The sequence below is a fragment of the Egretta garzetta genome, unplaced genomic scaffold (assembly GCF_000687185.1).
Source record: "Egretta garzetta isolate BGI_Z169 unplaced genomic scaffold, ASM68718v1 scaffold595, whole genome shotgun sequence".
Lineage (NCBI taxonomy): Eukaryota > Metazoa > Chordata > Aves > Pelecaniformes > Ardeidae > Egretta > Egretta garzetta.
In genome coordinates this window covers 196,947-212,221 of record NW_009259682.1, presented here as the reverse complement: position 1 = coordinate 212,221, position 15,275 = coordinate 196,947, and the positions used below count along the sequence as shown (strand labels likewise).

Below are 15,275 nucleotides of genomic sequence, written 5' to 3'. Positions count from 1 at the left end.
CAGCCAGCCTCATCCAGAAGAATCTTACTATTGCATTTCTGGCTTAAGGTTAATTTTAAATAAGTTAGTTTGATAAGAGTAGAACCAAGCAAAAGAAAAATTATAAATGGAAGTCCTACATTTCAACTCCCCACTTCTCTTCAGAAAAAAAAAAAAAAAAGAAAACACCCACCGGTCTTTAGTTAACTCAGGACTGCAGCTTTCCCAGAATTCCTTTACTTAGTAAGAGATCCTTTAGAATTTAGTGGGTTTGCCTACCATAGCCAAGCCAACAAAACAGAATCTCCCACATTCTCTTGGCCAAATACTGTGCCCACTACAGGTGGTCTACTGACAACAGGGAATTTATATACGTGTGATTTCCAGACTTCGTTAACGTAGCGATTATCTGAATCCTGAAAAAACCTCAACGCCACAGAACTCCACCTCACCACTAAGAGTGCCTGTATTCTCAACTCCTGGATACCAAAGTGTGTATGACCTTCATGTTCTGCTCTTTCCACAACTGTGGGAGAGGAGATTTTTGGAGATTCAGTGATTTTTAAGGTCACAGAAAGACCACTGTGATGATCTACTCCCTGCATGGTATGCCACAGAATTCCATCCACTAATTTCTTTGCTAAAGCTAAAAATAGTAGGTGAGCCACACCATCTCATTAAAAAAAGATACCAAGCTATCCAATCCTGAGTCAAAGGCTTAATGGTGGAGAATCCACCGCTTCTTTGTAATATTTTTCAGTGACTGGGCTCTCCTTGGAGTTACAAAGCACGTTTCCCATTTCAACTGTCTTAGCTTCATATTCCAGCCTTTGGATCTCATCATGCCTTCTGTTGCTGGGTGAGTGTGCAGGGACTGCCTGGGCTGGAGTTCATTTTCTTCACAGCAGCTTGTATGGTGCTGTGGTTTAATCTATGACTAAACCAGCGTTGATACCGCATCAGTTTTAGCTATTGCTGAACAGCACTGACCAAAGGGACATTGCAGGCCCTGTAATGTCACGCTCGGCAATAAAATGGGGCGCTCTTCTTTCCGATGTAGCCCACTGCCCAGAGACAGGCACTGGTCTGCTGGGGAAAGGTGGTGAGCAATTTGCCTTTGCATCACTTGGGTTTTCTTCCCTTTTTCTCCTTCGCTTATTAAACTGGACACAGGAGTTTTCCTTACTTTTGCTCTTCTGATTCTCTCCCCCATCCTGCATGTGGCTGGTGGGTGCTTAGTTTACCCACCACAAGAGAAAAAAAATCAAGAACCATCTTATACTCGCGATTGTTAGAGTGATCAAATCGCTCTAATGTATACGCACACACATACCCACAGAAGTAACATGATCCTCCCTATTCCTACTTGGTACATACTATTTGTACCCTCAAGAATTACGTTAACTCTACAGCATCACACGGGCATTTATTTAGATTTTCATGAGCACAAGAATATTAAATATGGTTTTGAACCTGCAAATATTCTGTCTGTGTATCTCAAGCATATTCATAAAGGCAGTTAAAATGAACTAAAACACATCCTGTAACTTTTTGCTGATAGAGGCTTCAGCAATTAGCAGTTCAACAAGTCAATATACTATGCCTTTAATGCATTTTTTTTTTTCCCCTAGTGCACCTATGTACTATTTACATATGTGGATAATAAGATTTTATGGCTACAAGTCTTACAAACTATGTAGCTGCAAAGAATATCATTGCACTATACCTGTTTATATATTTCCTAAATATTTACTGCTGTGATAAATCAATTTTAAGTGTAAACCGTAGAGTTAATTAGGATCACGTTTACTTGCTATTGCTAAAGTGCTTTTCACAATTATTACTTTGGACCCGATTACAAGAACTGTCAACTTTCTGCTGAAAATAAGTAAGTAACTAGGAAGTCTTTAAATTTCCCCAACAGAAAACAAACTTGTGTTTGTCCTTAATAGAAACAGCGCAGTACAATATGTCAAATAAACCACAGCTCAGCGATGTTAACTACTGCATACAAAAAAGTGATTTTTAATTAGAAAAAAATATTTATTCTGGGGTGGGAGGTGTGAAGAGCAAAAAGTAATTTTCACTCCAGTTCAGGCAGTCTTTGAAGGTCAATGTCCAGTTCTGCACTCATTTAATTCAATTCTTAGACCTTTAGAAATGCTGGAAATTTAGGTTATCATATACTCCATCCTGTTCTTTGAACTGAGATGGGATTAGCTAGTCCTAAGACTAGCTAATTCAATTGCTAATTTGGTATCGCTTACTTCACTAAAACATATCTTTTCTATTTTCTAAGGAATGGAAAACAGAATGATCTTTTGAATGCAAGTGAGACAAAAGAAGGGTTTTGACATGGGGATGATATATTAAGCATTATTGAATGTTATCAGAAATTGCAAAATAAATAGAATAAGGGAACATGTACTTACTCTTTTGTTAAGACAGACTACAGGCCACAGGCTACAGCCCAGTGTGCAGCAGCAGCACAGCCAGCCACAGAGCAGCCATTTTACATTGACAGGGAGATTCTTTCTTAAACAGGTATTCACACGACTGATGCTGGTCTTGAATTCTTCTGGGGCAACCTGCAATAGAAGTGCTGGACTTCAATGGAAAGCCATTACAGGTGTATCGGTCTCAGTAATTGCCTCTAGAGGTTAAAATGTAAATGAGACATAATACCATTACACAGTACGACCCCATCTTCTAAAACACTGGTCACCCAGTGAGCATGAAAAGTCACTTTCCTGTAACGAATCCATTTATGGTGCATGCTTTGCAAAAACTTGCATTAAAAAGCTAAACATTGCTTAGCTGAACGGCCTCATCCTTATTTACTGCACCATTAATAAATCAATTGTCCTGATAACATATTGGCCCCAAACAAAACTAGAAGGGGGACACAGCTGTGAAACATATGCACTGGCTACGCTGACCAAAAGAAATTCAGGAATGACAGAGAGCCGGTTTCCAAGGGAATGAGGTATAGCTTTGTAGTAAAACCACTTGCGTGTCACATAGCAGAAAGGATAATATCGTCCAAATTGATTTCATACCAATGCAAATCTACACTGTGCCTGGGTGAAGGTGGACCTCTGCCCACAAACGAATTCCTGAAGTGGTCCATATCGACGTGAGGCCACAACTTCACTTGCAGCTGCTTCCCAAAACAGGGAAGCCCAGAAAGACAGGTACTGGACTATACTGAAGGCAAAGAAATGCATCTTGTACAGGCTTATGGATAAAGCCTAGCTGTTGAAAACCAACTTTAATTTAAATTAAGGAACATTCAGCAGAGCTTTCTCAAAATACTGTTTTCCATATATTGCCACTGCAGTGTCACAGTGGAAAACCACATTTTCTATCAGAAATAAGCTCCTTTCTCTGATAACAGTGTATTTCCTACAAAAGAGTGAGAGCACTTACCTATTTACATACCCCAAATCCCTCATCTCTCTACAGAATCTAAATAACTTATATCTGACAAGTCAAATATGGATTTGTGGTATTGACTCCAAGCTCAACTGTAACGCAACCCAGCATTCAAACACACAAAGCAGAATGATCAGATCCAACTTCAATAGACTTGCCCAGTCAGGCACAACAATTCAAAAAAAAAAAAAAAAAAAACCAAAAACCCCCCCCCCCCCCCCCCAAATCCACCAAACTTTCCTAACTGCTTTCCACATTGAAGAAAAAAGCTAGAATTGGTCTGTACACAAAGCTGTACCCAACCCTTCCAACCGAGCAAGCCCAACTCTCCTCTTCGTTTGATTCTGCAAACAAGGGCAACAACCACAACAAAAGCATTCATTTAACGACAAAGACTCCTTTCACCAAAGGAGTAAAACTATGGGACAGGAAACGGAGAGGACCCGATTCTGCTACCTCTGCCTATTCACAGGAGCTAAATTCATTAAAACATTGCAGGAAAGGGAGTAAATAAATGCACCATCTGTTTCCTGGCCATTCAGATCACCATGCAGTACAGAGTCAGAGGTCATCTGCGTTTGTACACAAGCCAGGCCTACAGTTATAGCAATATAAGAACGTAATTTAACATTGTGATTATTTTATAGCAGGAATTAATAAGTACACAAAAAGTATTTCTTTTGCAATTATACAGGCTCCTCCCCATATTAAATAGACTTGCTTATAATTCTTTTCACATATACAAATGGAGCCAGTAAAAAAAAAAAAAAAAATTCTTTAGACTGACTGGAACATCAACATTTAAATGTATTTTACAACAGACACTTCCGTTTAAAAAAAAAAGAAAGAAAGAAAATGGCAAAACCCCCCAGAAATTCCATGTACTGGGACATTTTCAATCAACAGAACAAAAATCACATTGTGATGCGGAAAACCAGCCTGTGCTTGCACATATCTGAAACAGAAGGTTTTATAGATCTCTTTGGCAATGCTGGCTCCTGGGTTTAGGATCAGCTGCATGGAGTAAGACCATTTCGTCTCCAAGTTTTGTAGTAGAGTACAATCAGGTTGGTTGTATGCAGCACGAGGAACGCTGTACAGCTGCTGCAGCCAGACGTGCTTCAAAGTAAACTGAGATTACCTACAGGAACAAATTGGCATTCTCAGCTCTTAAGGAAGTTTACATGTTCCTAACATTTAGATATATACAAATGGCACTGTCTTTGGTAAGCCTTTTGAAATTTGCACATATGTTTTTATCTTTCAAATAAACAGATAGAATGATAAGTAGGCTTTTTTCTTGATCCTCTTAGTGCTTCTGCAATGAATCCCACTAACGGAACGTTTCCTTTTCTATTAGGCACAAAATTTACTGACCTTGACAACAACACACCCCAGCCCCAAAACACAGCTGCACAAACCTACCAAAGACATCAGAATCACACAGTCTAGAATTTAGTTTAACATGAAGAAACTTTATCATCAGTGATAACATCCAATGTGAAAAGAAGTCAACCAGATTCTTAGATCACAGCCAGCAGAAAAATTTGGGACCTAGTGAGAAACATTGGGATGGCCAGATTCCCTATTTCTGTGCTACTTTGAAGGGAATCACCGTTCACATCAGGTGAACAGTTGGATGCTGCTTTACAAGAACAACGCCAAGTACTCTCCTACCTGGAGAGCACAGCACTGCAAACGGCTGAACTAGAAACCACCTTTGGATGCCGCCATGGAACAGAGAAAATGTCAGATGTTTTGGTATGATGTTTACCTTAATGTAATATTATGAAAGCACCGCTACTACCTGCTAAGGCACCAAATACTTTCCTGTAAAGGTGAACCTCTTAGCTGCAACGTAAGATGAAATTACTTAAGATGGTTTTGGCTCACCCAAACTATTGGATACATTTCCTAAAGGGAGAAATATAATCACAATAAATATTTCTGTCAACGACATCTTCGTCTGAAGCTAAAGGAACCACTGACCAAGATAAGCCTCATTCTGTGACAAAGAGAGGCAAAGCACAGTTTTGTTGCTCTCAGTTTACAGCTCAGCAAGAGTTAAGCCTTGTTAGACAGTGACAAAGAATGAAATATCTGTAAATAAAATAACTCTTCTAATTTAATAATAAAATGGTATCCAAATGAATCAGTCACCAAAGAATTTTGCTCATTTTAATAATAAAATGGTATCCAAATGAATCAGTCAAAGAATATTGCTCATTTTAATAATAAAATGGTATCCAAACGAATCAGTCACCAAAGAATTTTGCTCATTTTCTGGCATAATTTTAAATCTCACCGTTCTTGCAGGTACAGCTATTGAAAGGTTAACACGAAAGCACTAATGTATTTCAAACAAACAGAGAATCAACAGCACCTCCTGCACAAAGCAAGCTCCCTAAGAAAGCCCAGTTTTAAGGAATTTTGCAAAGTCTCTTGGAAAGTTTCTGTCCAGGTCTTGAAAAGAATGAGATAAGTACATAGCTCCTGGCTGTGCAGTACACCTTGTAAAGAGACATTAGTTCCTTTTAGGTCTAAGGGAGGGGGAAAAAAAACCCCAAACATAAAAGGAAAGGAGGGGGTGTCATAATATTTTACAACAGGATGCAAGAGAATCTACAAACACAGGAAGAGAGCAAGTAAAGCCCAGCAGGCCTGATCTTTCTCTTTCAATCATCATGATCACAAACCCTATCAATCACGTGTTGCAATGGGATCACAATACCAAGAGCACATTTTATGGCTTACGTTTCCCCGCACTGCACAGTAATCTCTGTAGAGGACCCTTACTGTTTTAAGATCAGGGCAGGAAACTCCACTTTCTTCCTTAAGGTTCACTGCCTCCATCATTTTCTTGTCACCTGGAACAGTGCGTGCTATTGTGCCATATATCATGAACAGTATTTTGTTAAAGGCTTTCAAATGCTTGTTTTAAAAGAATTAATAATCCTGTAAGACTGTACCACATAGAATTTAAATTTAGCCAGAATTTCAATTTAGGCCAAAGCTCAATCACATTATTAAAAGTTAAATATTGCCTCTGAATTAAGTGTAGTCAAATCTTTCCTGACAATACTCCATTGAAAAGAACACTGTTTGAAAGCCTAGCTCAGTATCTATAAGCCAGCTGAAGCTTGTGTCTCATCCTGCAAGATAAATATTAAGTCAGCCTAGCTGAACTAGCTAGGCCCAACATCTCACCTACCTGCTATTTTCCATTCCTCTACTGTTTTACTGTCTATGTTTTATCCTCAAATATACACATTCACCTCTCCAAAAGGAAAAAAAAAAAAAGCAACAAACATGTCTCAATAAAATATTTCAGATGCAATTACATGCATCTTAGCTGTAGGCTAATTTACAGTAACTACCCAGACTCTGTAAAAACTGGGAGACGAGGAGGTAGGGGAGATGGGTGAAGAAGGAGGGATATTTCCGATTTTAAAAAAAAGAAAATGAGTGGAAGGTTTATGATTCATTATGTAGATGGGCAAACTGAGGGTCAGGAAGCTTAAGTAAATTCCTAAGACTACCCAAGTGGCATAAATCCAAAACGTTAGTGATTCTGGGAAAAAGGTGTAGCTAGATAGTTTTACCTATTTAGGATTTTTATCATGCATTGGACAGACTTTCATGCTGTTTTTAAAAGCCTAGATCCTCATCTATATTTATTAAAAACAATACCACAGAGAAATCTATCAACCCCACCTAATGGCTTCGTCTTCTACACTCCATTAGCAGATGGGATATATTATTAATATCAATTCACAGTGGACAACAAAACCATTAAACTTAACATTGCACAGCCATTCTGAATAAAGTATGACATCGCCTTTCACTAGCTGTGTAGTAATGCAAGTTCATAGTAAACATTTTGGTCACAAGCTGTTAATACAAACAGTCACTATGCCATTCATAAATTGTGATTTCATAAAAAGTAAAAACTTGCATTTTAAGAACAGTAAAAGATCTTAAGGTGTATCAATTGACTACGATGCTCATTACTGTGAATTATTTATCAGGCTATTTGGAGAAAACCCACTTACTAGAAAAAACTGACTGAGTTTTCATTTTCAATAGGGATTAAGGTGATTGACTGCCACAATCAGTGGAAGAAGCAGATAATTTATTCCTTGCAGTTCATGAAAGTATTAAAAACCAAAAAACCCACAACTGTGGCTTTTATTGTCTTCCACTGCGGCATGTGGCAGGCAGTAAGAAAAATGTGTTTACTACCTCATTTGATTGGTGTTTTCCCCTCCCAAAAGGGAACTCATTTATTTTCAAGGTCTTGTTACTCAGAAAGCCCCTCAAATCCACATATGAGAAAGAGATAACAGGATACCAAGATTCGCAACAGAAGCAGCATACCTATATACAGCAAATCCCTGCTCATGTGATTTACGCTGTCACTGATCACAGCTGTAGAACAAGAAGGGTAAATGCCAAGTAGAAGAAAAGAACTTCTTCTCTCCTCTCTTTGCTCAATGAAGTCCAAGCGGTCAACTGAACTTTAAACTAAACTTTGGTTCACTGTCTATTTAACAAGAGGAGGACAACCAAGTGGAAAATGCGACAGGCATTGATGCTCGTATTAATAAGCGTAGGTTTGGGGGGGTTGGGTTTGCTTTGTTTTCTTAATACGCACAAATTATTTTAGAGACAGAAAGAGAATTAATTATATAATCAAATTAAGGTCTAACATTTCCTACTAGGTGTTTTCTGTAGGCTTATTTATAACAAACTCCAACTTGACTAAAAGAACATAAAAATTGTTATTTCCAAAAGGTATTCTGGGGCTTTTCAGTGATCAGAAAGAGCTTCACAGAAAAGAATAAACCTTAGACATGCTAGGTAGTGAAATGCAAACGGTGTTATCACCAGCCCTCCCATCAGAGACTATGGAATCAGTCAGACTCTTCCTGTTGAGCTCAGTGAGATTCTGGAGCAAGGCCAGAGTTCCCAGGCTGTCTTTTAACAACCAAAAACTCCAAATAGCAACCTGCTTTTCAATTGTACTGCTGTCAAAAAACCCTGGAAAATTCAACCCAAGTATTTTATTCATTATACTCTGGGGTGAAAACGAAGGAGAAAAACACCAGATGGATTTGGCAGAACCAGGAGATGCCATCCAGCTGCACGTTAATGTATTGTTAACATGACTCAACAGCTACGGCAAGAGGCTGCAGAGATAGCATAGCTGTATGGTATGACATTAGAGAAAGTAAGAAAGAGCCAAATAAACTTTTTCCTCACAAATTCTGGAAAAGATACACAAAGGGGATATAAAATGAAGCGAAAGAAAAGCACTAGAGAGTGAAACAGCAGAAATAAAAAATCCAAGAGAAAAAGAATTCAAAATTTGAAAGTAAAAAAAAAAAAGAAAATAATTTAGGACCATAACCAAGAATTTATTTTTTTTTTTTTACAAGATTTTGTTAATTAATAGCTACAAATGAATATTTATTAAACTTGCATTTAGTAAGATGGCAGGACTCCAGAGAAAACAAGAGACCTGTCACCACTAATTTTCAGAACTAAACAATTATTGTATTTCCACAAATGTACTAAAAACCTACTTAATTTGTAGATTTGGCACTGTAATGTTCTGTTCCTTAAAGCTTCAGATAAAACAGGTTCTCTTCCAGAGACCTCTACATATAAACTCAAGGCTTGAAGGACATATTAAAAAGAGAGGTCTAGTGTTTGAAATAATTGAATTCACACAGGAGGTAGCACAAACTCCAGATATCTATAAAGCGAGGTTAAGTGAGTCTTGCTTTCATGTCGATGGCCTGCATGAAAACAGTATGATGTCACGTTGAGCTTTTCTGCGTTTCGAATGTCAGTAACGATAGCAATCACTACCACAGGGACTGGTCATCACCCAGCTAGTTCCATACAGGACAGAGTTAATTCAACAGTCCCCAGCGCAGTGCTGGCCTGCACTGCGGATTCCCAAGCACGTATCTGTAACACAGAAACCACTGGACGCACTGGATCTTTCCATTTAAAAGAACAGTTTAATCTCACACTTACCTTCCCTGTCAGAACAGAAGGAAATTCTGTATCAAACTTGTTGCTCAAGCCAAACCTTGAAAACAAAAGAGACAAACAAAATATATTCCACCTAACTTATTTTGTTTCCCTTAATTAAAAAATGTAATAATTTTGTACTTTAAAAAAAAAGAAGAAAACTTAATTTCTTTTGCCCTTACATTTACATTATTTCATTAACTTTCAATCTAAGTTTAGATAAGGTCTCGCGTATCATTCATAAGGTCATTTATAAGACAGAGAAATACAGCTTGTTGCCTTACTTCAATACCTTCAGGTTGCTAAAAGCGCAAAAATTCTTTTACGGTTGGATGGCACTAAGTCTCAATCTTTGCTTTCCTTAAGGAAAAAAGCTCCAGCTATTAAACTCCAGCTTTACTAGGTTCAACAATCCTTTTATTGCTATTTTTCTTACTCATGCAATTTATTCACATGCAACAGATAAAGCTCGTTATACAGAACCCATTCATCATCATCTGAGAAATTTATAACCATGTAGTTTTAAAAAATTGCTTCGGGCCAAGTTAAACTGTCTCATGCAAAACATGTAAGTGCCTACACAAAGAACAGTTTCGAAAAACAACTATGAACTTCAAGAAAATTAAGTCTTAGGTATCACTGTGACTATTCTTCATCGAAGTGTTCCTGTTCTTGAGCAAGAGGCAAGTCTTCATCATAACCTGCCAAACCTACGGGGAGCTAGACTTCGTCTGTAGACCTGCTTACCACTAGCTCCAAAACCACTGAACCAACCGAGATTTCCAAAAAGCTCGTGGTGTCGATCAGCAGCATGCTGACAGTGCAGGCTGACTTGACTTTTTTATTTTATTTAAAGCATGGAAGTAGGCAAGAAGTTAACTGAGCTCCAATGCTAAACCAGCCAGCTTCTGCAGAACAGGAACTCTGATCTTCTGTCCCCTCTACCTCACTTGCAATCTTTAACCTTTGCAATTCAGTAATTTAACAAAATACACAGCAGCTGGCATCTCAGCTACAACCTTCATGTCTGAACAGAGCTTAACGTTAAGTTTGTAAAGCTAAATATACTGTACATCAAGTTCACTGCCAGCTCTGCTAAACTATCTCCTGAGTATCTTTGTTCAAAAAAAAATAAAAACCAAACCCAGAAGGATCACAGCCAAGAAGAGGAGCACAAATACATTTGGTATTGTAATGTTTATTGTAGAAACACATCTTCTGGAGAGTGAGTATTTGCTCTGAGTCAAACTGACACCTGAAATACCCCTTCCTGGCCACTTATACAAATACTAACATGGCTGAAATGTCATCTGCCCCCCATCATTATGTCATACATACACGCTCGTGTGCACAGCATAGCAATGCAGACACCCCAACTTGGCAATGCAACTTATTTAGAATTATAAAAAGATGTAAAATAAACCTTAAAGAAGAGACAAGTGTAATGAAAGAACTTGCGCTGTCTTTAGAGATCCAGTGAGCTAATTAAAATGTTCATCAACAATATAGGTGAAGTCCAATCAAGTTCTTCAACGGCTAATTTAAGTCAGAGCCTTGACTCTTGTGCAGAGCTGCACATTGGAGCACTAGTTGTGTAAAATATTAAAAAAAAACCAAACCAAAGCGCCAATCTTAATTGAAGTGTTTCTCAACCTTCGTCTCTTAAGCTATTCTAAGCACTAGAAGCAATTGCCACCTATTTGTGTTTGTTTCATTCAATGTATTTTCACTGAAAAGTTTCTAGAAGTGAATGTGAGCGAACCGAACACCAGCACGGCACGGGCTACTGCACATTCAAGTGGACCGCAAGGCCCTGATGTTAAATTAGGGCTACAAAAGCAAGCAGGAAAACCATTAATATGAGCACATGAACGCAAGCACCAATGTAAGCACATTTCACTCCCTGTGAATGGCAAGTCAGCCTCCACATTTCATAGCTTCTCTTTTTAAGCTGAACTCTTCCAAGGTTTGTTATATCTAAATTGTTATATATGTTCTATTGTTATTCCTATATATTTAAGCAAGCTTGAAGAGCAATGAGTCTCTTTTCAGCCTTTAAAAAATCCAGAAAAGATGAATGATATGAAGCACATACACAAGCTTGTTTTGAGGACTACGGACTTTTCTGTTTATCAGCAATGAAAACTCCCTGAAATGATCACAAAGTTGTAGCAATCAGACAAGATAATAAATGAACTACTGGGAAGTTCAGGTAATACCGCAGAATTATTTACTCTGCCCATGTAACAGACTTAATTCCACTAAATCATGCCAAAGGTCCACCTAGCCCAGAATACTCTTACAGTGGCCAGTAGCAGATGCCTAGGAAACAGCAAAAGAAAAGAGAGGAAAAGAAAGAAAAAGCAAACACATACTAGCAGATCCCCAGAATACTCTTCTGACATTCAACAATTCATCGCTCAAAAACTTCCTAAGCCATAGGTAGTGTCTTTTATTTCACAGGTCACATATACTCATTAAAATTCCCTTTGCATCACCAGTTTCCACAGAGAGTAACATAAATTAGCGCTTTCTGATTTAGATCTATTAAGAATACAAGACCACAGTACGCTTTATTACGTTAAATTTGAAGGCTGATAACATCATGAAACATACTTAACACCTCCAAGTTTTATCAGTTGCCAAACCATTCCGTTCAGTTATAACATATCCAAAACACACCTCTTGCACTGGCACCTGCCAAAGGCTAGAAGAATATAAAAGGGTTCGACTACACTACGTTATATTACATTTAGTCAGCATCACTGATGGCTTTCACCAAAGTTTTACTAAAGTGTCTCTAAAGTTTTACAGACTATCCTCGTGATGATTGACCACACAGGTCAGAAACATTAAACTCCTATTAGATGGCGGGCGGGGAATTCAAGAACCAAATAAAAAAATAATTTATTTTTTTTTAGAAGAGTTAAAGCAGAATGTTGTATAGTTCTATAGCTTTGCAAGCAACTTTGTAGAAGTACTGAAGTGTTATTAGAATATTTAATTTAAAAAAAGTTACGACCTAAAGTCCATATTAAGAGATGAGTAACTTCATTAGACCTTCTACAACAGGCTAATGATCCAGCATGATTTGGCCTATGAAGTCTTATAAAATTCAATATATTTAAAAATTGCTATGCAAAATAAAATCCAGTACCTGTCCTTTAAATAATTTAAAACATCAGTTGGTGGCAACTTATTTCTGGGCTAAGTTCTCCAGCTCCTCAGTGAAAGCTGCCCAAAGTTTAACATTTAGAAATTCAGACAAACCACCCATACACTTTGGCTGCAGTTTTCTTGCAGGATGACCTCATTTTCTAGTTCTTCTGTCTCTTTTTTTTTTTTAATGCATGGCATCAGACAAGTCCTGTCATCTCATTGTCCCCCATTTGTAAAGTGGGGAGAATGCAACCTCTCAAAGGGAGCTGTAGTACGATGTATTCATAAATCCCTCAATCTGAAGGCTGAAATGAACACCCTGAATCCCCACCTGCCAACAGGTATCACTTTATAAAATTATTTCTGTTAGTTTACAAAGCATTAAGGTTTCCTGTCCCCAGAACTGAAACAGGCAGATTTTGGAAAACACTTTCTCCTATCTAGAACAGACATATTTACAGGTGCTTTACCTTTTTTTTTTTTTACTTAAATAGCGCTTCATTCTCATTTATCCCACTACTTTAGAGACTGCAGTCAGTCTTACTAGACTACACAAACTCAACCATTTAGTCAACCCAGGTACAACAGGCTCTCCAGCCTCCTTGCAGCATGGCTCCTTTCCCTATAGGTTACGTTTCACCTGTCTTGAACAGACGAACTCAGATCCTACATACTGTTCTTCATGAGGTCTCATCCAGCATTAGAGAATAAAGACGACATTCATCAAGAGCCCTGAGCTGAAACCTCCTTGAACGCTGAACGTTTCCTGGTCTAGGACCTTTTCCTAGGAAGCCATTAGAACTACTGAATAGCGTCCTTACCCATGGATGATGTTTTGGAAAACTAAGTTGTTGATAACTAGTGGAAGTCTGAGGTCATTTGCTATTTTAAGTATGTGGAATCTGCTGTTTTAAATATGCGGAAGACGGAGTAATATCAGACAATAATCAAATGTCACCTTATCACAACTGAGAGCACCTGGCTCTTGCCTGCCTTCCCAATTGATGACAATGTGCTTTTCATTAGCACCCGGATTGCACCTGGGGCACTCCTACAGAAAGTACAATGGAATAACAAAAGTTAACTTGTATCCAAAACTAGGAGGCTTGCAGGCTTAAGCAGGAATCACAAGCTGCATACTAAGGGCAAAAATATGCTTAATGGCCATTTCATTACCATCCATCCACATGGACTTAATGATACGGAAAAATTACATCAGATAAATAAAAACTTATAACCAAGTTAGAGTTTGTTTACTGCTCTGTTTTTGAACAGAGTTATTGTCGTTGCTTTGGTAGGCATATGACTCAGTCTTCACTAAAAATGTTTATGTTGAGCTATTGGATACACCAATGAGAGTCACACTGACTGCAAGAAACAGCGAACAATGGGTTTATAACTCATTAAAATGGAATTTCAGAAGCCAAGAAAAGGCATTTCCTAGGTCCTAGTAATTTCTCTGTGCTAAAATTCAAAAGCTTTCTGAAAACAGCAAATATGACTGATAGTTAATTTTTCTAAGTAAGAATCTTCTAGAGTGACAAAGCATTGAACAAGATGAGCATAAATTTTGATAACCACTTTCACATACATTCTCTCTCTTTTGAGTAAATAGAACAAATACACTTTACATGATCACTCTTACCATGCACAGGGGTAAAATGCTTAGCAAAATAGCCAGTGGAAAAAGCAAGATCCTGCTAAAAACGCTCAGAAGATTCTTGGAATTTATATTTAGTACTGTTGGATACTGCAGTAGAACTCTGTTAGGGTCAGCAGCTCACTGACAAGGTCATAAGAATAAAAACTCTCACGCAAGAAACTAATACATAATTTGAATCTACTAACTTGGGAGTTTTAGAAGAGGACTGTACATGAAAAGCTGGACCAGAAGATGACCCTGGAATTACAGAATTATCCCTTCTCTATACCCTAGAAGTATCCAAGAAGGCCAGTGGCAGATGAGGAACAGAAGGCATCTGAAACAAAAATCCAAGGAAAACAACAGCTTTTAAAAAATAACCAGTTTTCTTTTCTTTTTTAATAGAGTGTCTAACTTGCGAGGACAGAAATTTTTATCAGCAATGTTCCAGACAGGTTCAGAAAACAAACACAAGTTTTACTCGATGACGTATCTCACTTCGGTAACTAGAGCAGGCTGCTTCTGAAGCCAACTGATTTCAAAAGCAGCAGCATCTGTGAGATCAAAAAGCAACAGAATTTCAGAGCTGACACATACTAACCAGAAACTCCTTAGGAAGCACAATATTTCCCATTCCATAAGAAGGTTAGGATTACATACTATAGTGTCCAGGGTTTATTCGCATTTTATTGATAACATCCACTAACTTTTTCTTCATGTAAGGAGATTTAAAAATACGTCATGAACTGATAACAGCTGCTTTTTAGCATTCAAGTAGAAATACTTGCTACAGGAAGCAAGCTGGGAGGAGTGGAAGAAAGGGAAAATAAGGTGGCTGGGAACTCAGTTTAGGTAGTTACAAGGGCACGTATGTTAGCTCATGATTTCCACATCACTTACAAGAATTGCTTTCTTTTGATGGAGGCATCACTAGTTGACAGAGTTCTTGGAGATGCTCCCGCCCATCCCCAAAAGATGCTGGAGCCAAGGAACTTTAAGGAACATCAGTAAGCCACAA

General features: G+C 38.1%; 1 protein-coding gene across 1 annotated transcript in view; it reads right to left on the bottom strand.

Annotated features, from left to right (window-relative positions):
• The window catches only part of LOC104126070 (pre-mRNA 3'-end-processing factor FIP1-like), a 50,278-nt gene extending 35,303 nt beyond the window's left edge, over positions 1-14,975 (bottom strand). Inside the window, exons 1-4 of the mRNA XM_035894047.1 lie at positions 14,918-14,975; positions 14,464-14,515; positions 9,460-9,514; positions 2,412-2,567 (exon numbers count right to left, since the gene is read on the bottom strand). Coding sequence (XP_035749940.1) covers positions 2,412-2,567; positions 9,460-9,514; positions 14,464-14,515; positions 14,918-14,975 — 321 coding nt within the window. The remainder of the gene's footprint in view (positions 1-2,411; positions 2,568-9,459; positions 9,515-14,463; positions 14,516-14,917) is intronic.
• Positions 14,976-15,275: the final 300 nt, after the last annotated feature.